This window comes from Dendroctonus ponderosae, unplaced genomic scaffold (genome assembly GCF_020466585.1).
Source record: "Dendroctonus ponderosae isolate FM_Combo_2020 unplaced genomic scaffold, Dpon_F_20191213v2 Dpon_F_20191213_11, whole genome shotgun sequence".
Taxonomy (NCBI): domain Eukaryota; kingdom Metazoa; phylum Arthropoda; class Insecta; order Coleoptera; family Curculionidae; genus Dendroctonus; species Dendroctonus ponderosae.
In genome coordinates this window covers 5,574,492-5,579,466 of record NW_026017213.1, presented here as the reverse complement: position 1 = coordinate 5,579,466, position 4,975 = coordinate 5,574,492, and the positions used below count along the sequence as shown (strand labels likewise).

Below are 4,975 nucleotides of genomic sequence, written 5' to 3'. Positions count from 1 at the left end.
AAAATTCATCAAGTTTTTGTTCGCCATGGCTGTAAATGGAGAATACGTCATCAATATAACGCCACCAAATTATTGGTTTAAATTTGTAATTATTAATGAAAGTTGATTCAAAATTTTATTGCGAAATAGGAGCACTATTTATCAATCTGTAATAAAAGACGTGAGGAAATTCTGTCTTAATAAAAATAATATACCCAAAATACCCAAAAAGAAGTTGGTAAAAAATGAATCCGCCTCAACAATATAAAGATTAAAATCGTGGGATTTGCAGGCAACATGTTTTCGCCCGAAGAAAAGCACCATAAGGGCCACGAGAGACTAGCCAAAGGCCACCAGAAGACTGAAGACACTGCGGCCGTCCATCCGAATCTAATCAGGAACAGCAGACAGTCCAACTTTGATGTAAGTTATCCGGGCAACATTTCCACATAAATCTCTTCGCTGAATGTTAGCTAACTTTGAACGTTTTCACCTTTGTAGATCAACGATGAGGACGAAGAAGAAGTAAGTGTTGGCGCAGCCTTCGGCTGCATTTACTAATAGTTTTGGTTTCCATTCAGTTAATGATTAACCGACTTGAGGTTCTGATATTAACCAACTTCGGCTGTGATATTAATCGTTAATTTTCATTTCTTTCTGGTAATGCGCGTGTTGAATTCAATTCTAGGATTTAGAAGATTTGTATTACGAACCCGGTCCGGTTATACCCGACGTAAGTCTTCCTTGATGTTGTAGATATCGGTGTTGCGCTGCACATTTTTAGTTGTTTTCCCGTCAAAATTTCTTTCGATTTTCATTAAGGTTTTCACTTTCCTAGGGGCAGGTCGAAGACGATTACGACACGGAAAATGTAAGTTCTTGCCATTTTTGGCCGCTAAATTTCGCTAAACCCCCTTAATTGGCATTCTAGGGACAATACGAGGATAAAAATGATGAGTTTGACGATGTAAGTGTGTGTAACACGAAAATTATCAAAATTGTAACTTTTCCACCTTTGTTAGCCCTTCGGGGATTTCGATGGAGTGGGGGCGCTCAATCTGAGCCACGCAGTAAGTTTTCTTGTTGTCCAACTATTGTGGAATGCTCATTACTGCGACCTCGACTATTGGTGTTAACTTTGAGGGCAAACATCGCAACATTTCAGGGTCGTTCATTTGGCTCAAAGATCAGAAATCTGGGTTTATTCTTCGGTGGTTCTTTTCTGTCTGTACTAATCAGCATGCAACTTGGTTACAAGCAACTCACCAGTTTACCCTAATAATTGTATTAATACCAGTTACCATTGGCTTTTCTAATACCAGACAATTTTTCACTGTTTTTTGCTCCATTCACTAATGGATTTTTGTGTTTTTTAGAACCGCCTGGATGAAGGACCTGGGTAAGTTCGGCTGCAAAAAAACATCCAAATATGCTGAAAAAATCCTTCCTTATAGGCTGGACGATGAAGATGGCTTGGGCTCGGGCATGGATGGATCCGGAGAAATTTCCACTGTTCCAGTTGGATTCTCTCCAGTGGAATCAACAGGGTCCCCTCTAGTCCAAGCCGTGCTGCCCAGTGCTCATCCCAGTAAGTTTTCCTTTCTAGGTTTATTAAGCGAGTTTTAGAGAAACGTTGATGTTACGCCGTTAATGTCAACAAAGGCGATCTCAGTTTGCAACTTGAAGCTTTAAGCTTCGGAAGGACTCTTTTTTTCGGAGGATTTGCTCCCAAAAACCCTCCTGAGACCTCGTTTTCAGCGTTTCAGCTTCAGAAGTCTTTCAAACGGCTGTAGATCGTCAAAGTGCTAGTGCTAAAGTTTTAAGTATCCAAGCCTTGTCTTCAGAAGGTTCAAAAGGCTTTTCTAGGAAGGCCAGCTTTTCAGAAGCTTTTCCCATATTTTTTTCCTGGTTTTTCGAGGCCTCAAATGAGGCTCAAGAAACTGTTAGCTTCGCAACACCGTTTTGATGTTGCGTTTTGAGTTTGTGAGCTCCTGAAGCCTTTGAGACACGCGATCGTAGACACAATTTTTTAATGACTGTCTTTAGAAGCTTCAGATGAGACTGAAGAGAGTGTTTGCTTCCCAAAACTGTTCTGAGCTCCCAACTTAAGGCTCAGAACGATTTCTCTTAAAACACGCGGATTCTTCAACACAACCGAAAATATTCAAAGCGCGCGTTTCAGAGCTTCAAAGACCCCAGCCGTGTTTTAAAAAGCTTCAGAACGCTTTTACGTGCTTAACACTCGGTTTTTGAGGCTTTGGTCGATGTCCTCGCAAGAGCCTTTTTCTGTTTTTTTATCACTAAAGACGCGTAAAGGCACACAGGCTCTAAGGTTGTGTTAAGGGCTGTCTTTAGAGGCTTGAAATGAGTTTCCAGGGGCTGTTTGTCTCTCAAAATTGTTATGAGCTTCAAGAACCCAAGCAGTGGCTTCAGAAGCTTCACATAGTTGTAACTTGCATAAGACTCGGTTTTTTCAGCTTCAAAAGTCTTTGAAACGGCCGCAGATCGTCAAAGTGCTAGTTCCAAAGCTTTAAGTATCCAAGCGCTGTCTTCAGAAGGTTCAGAAGGCTTTTCTAGGAAGGCTAGGGACCTATTTTCGGAAGCTTTTCCCATATTTTTTTCCTGGTTTTTCGAGGCCTCGAATGAGGCTCAAGAAACTGTTAGCTTCGCAACACCGTTTCGATGTTGCGTTTTGAGGTTGTGAGCTTCTGAAGCCTTTGAGACACGCGATCGTAGACACAATTTTTTAATAACAGTCTTTAGAAGCTTCAGATGAGACTGAAGAGAGTGTTTGTTTCCCAAAACTGTTCTGAGCTCCCAACTTAAGGTTCAGAACGATTTCTCTTAAAACATGCGGATTCTTCAACAGAACCGAAAATATTCATAGCGCGCGTTTCAGAGCTTCAAAGACCCCAGCCGTGTTTTAAAAAGCTTCAGAACGCTTTTATACGTGCTTAACACTCGGTTTTTGAGGCCTTGGTCGATGTCCTCGCAGGAGCCTTTTTCTGTTTTTTCTTCAAATGAGTTTCCAGGGGCTGTTTGTCTCTCAAAACTGTTATGAGCTTCAAGAACCCAAGCAGTGTCTTCAGAAGCTTCACACGGTTGTTACTTGCTTAAGACTCGGTTTTTGAGGTTCTGAAAGTACGTTTTCTATACACTCCAAAAACTTTCATCTAGTTTATCGGTAGAAACGCTTCTAACGCGCTGTTAACGACTTTAGAGGCTTCAATTGCGAGGCTCAAGAGGCTGATTGTCCCGCAAAACCGTTCTGAGGTTGCATCTTCAAGCTATACGATGCTTTTAAAATAACCGCAAATTTTCAAAACAGCAGACTTTTCCAATAATTTGTTGAGACAATCGGAATTCTTCAGTCCAGCGCTTTAGAAGGCTTCAGAAAGCGTTCTGAAGTGGCACTTGGATGTTGGACTATAACAGACGATAGCTACATTTGGCAAAAGCTTTCTACTATTTTAAGTCAAGAAGAATGACCAGAGGCTCTCATTGATCGTCAGAGCTCTAGTGAGAACCTCGGAAGATTGAAGCTTTACCCTCAGATGCGTTTCTTATGCATTAAACTGTTTATATATATAAGAAACTCCAGTTTCTTCTTCTTTGGACTTCACTCACCTCTTCCTCGCTATCATCTTCTGATCAATCTAGTTAAGGCTCATCTTTTCCATCCTTAGTTCAACTAGTTTGACTCACAGTGTCAGTCTTGACTCTACCTCAATCTCATTCACATTCTTCCAGTTCCTGTTCAGTTTCAGCTGCGAAAAACTGGAAGACTTCAATCTTCAGGCCCAATTCTTCAATCTTACCTCTTACCGAAATGTTCTTTGTCCTTCTAGAATACTACAGAATAATCGTGACAGTGGAAGAATACTACGCCGATGAGTTCCATGATAGGATCAGCGAAGCCTTCCATCAGCTCGCCTCCAAACTTGAGGCCGGAGTGCAGGAACTGTTCCAAGGCAAACCGGGCGAGCAAATAGCAACAGTGATCTCGATTGAGTGAGTATTTTGCGAAAGTGGGCCCTTTGAGGCAAGTTGTTAATGTTTACAGGCAGAAGAAGGACGATCTGTTCAACGTGCGGGCTACAATTGACTTGGAGTCCAAGGGATGGACAGACAACGATGGCATCAACAAATTCATCTACGACAAGATCCAGGATAATCGCAAGTTGGGCGAAGTGACTGTTTCTCCTGAGGACTTCGTTTTCACTTCCTTTGAAGGTACTTTGTTCCGTCGCTTTCAGAGTCCTCTGAAGGGACCATACAGGGGCCATCCAGTTTTTTAGTTCCTTTTGGTTTATTTGGGTTTTTTCAATTTTCCTATGTAGAAGAACAGCCCAAGTGCGAAGAAGGCCAGGTAATGTGCCTTAGCAGGCAATGCGTAAGGGGGGATGCTCGTTGCAATGGAGTTAGGGACTGTAATGACAAATCGGACGAGGAAGGTTGCCCCACCCCCACCTTCACCCCTGCGCTAGGTACGGTTTGTTTTTTGTTTATTTTATGTTTTCTTACTTGGAACCTCGTCCACTTTGAATGAATGAACGCAGAACCCGCGTTCGAAACCGTCACCGTTCCCTTAGCAACCAGCAGCCTTTTTACCACCATCCCCACCACCACCACTACCACCACCAGCACCACCACCCCCACCACAACCACGCCCACGCCGGAATTCGGCAGTGGGGATGGTGAGGAGCCGGAGGAACCCATTAGGGCGGACGATGTTTTCTCGTGCGAACACGGCGATGGAAAATATTACGGGGATCAGAAATGCGATGGAACCAGGGACTGTAAGGATGGTTCCGATGAGGCCCACTGTTTTGCACCGAGTAGGTTCCTATCTGTCGTGGTGTTGGCTATCAAATACTAATCAAGGGTTGTGGTTTGGTCAGTTCTAAATGGTTGAGGCGAATTCATTTTGTCATTTCTTGGGTATTTTGCCTCAAAATTTTTATCTAAGTTGTGGAAGAGTTCTATATTGTTGAGG

General features: G+C 42.8%; 2 protein-coding genes across 12 annotated transcripts in view; both read left to right on the top strand.

Moving 5' to 3' along the window:
- LOC109537565 (LDL receptor repeat-containing protein egg-1) overlaps positions 1-4,975 on the top strand; it is a 103,404-nt gene that overhangs the window by 93,282 nt on the left and 5,147 nt on the right. The window lies entirely within an intron of this gene.
- On the top strand, positions 262-4,865 carry LOC125502941 (basement membrane-specific heparan sulfate proteoglycan core protein-like). 5 transcript variants are annotated; one of them, XM_048662489.1, is made up of 12 exons: positions 262-402; positions 481-504; positions 668-712; positions 824-850; positions 911-946; positions 1,002-1,049; positions 1,356-1,378; positions 1,434-1,567; positions 3,828-3,990; positions 4,043-4,212; positions 4,320-4,466; positions 4,539-4,865. In XM_048662489.1, the coding sequence occupies exons 1-12, from the start codon at positions 277-279 to the stop codon at positions 4,856-4,858; spliced, it is 1,263 nt and encodes a 420-aa protein (XP_048518446.1). In that variant the 5' UTR covers positions 262-276; the 3' UTR covers positions 4,859-4,865. The 5 variants fall into 5 exon arrangements, with proteins under 5 accessions (XP_048518446.1, XP_048518445.1, XP_048518447.1 ...); XM_048662488.1 differs by having other exon boundaries at positions 818-850; XM_048662490.1 differs by lacking the exon at positions 668-712 and having other exon boundaries at positions 818-850.

Excerpts from the sequence above, each read along its gene's own strand:
- LOC125502941 (XM_048662488.1), top strand. The coding sequence starts at position 277 with ATGTTTTCGCCCGAAGAAAAGCACCATAAGGGCCACGAGAGACTAGCC. Across the intron at positions 1,050-1,355 it reads CGCTCAATCTGAGCCACGCA|AACCGCCTGGATGAAGGACC; the intron begins GTAAGTTTTCTT and ends TGTGTTTTTTAG. Across the intron at positions 4,467-4,538 it reads CACCTTCACCCCTGCGCTAG|AACCCGCGTTCGAAACCGTC; the intron begins GTACGGTTTGTT and ends GAATGAACGCAG.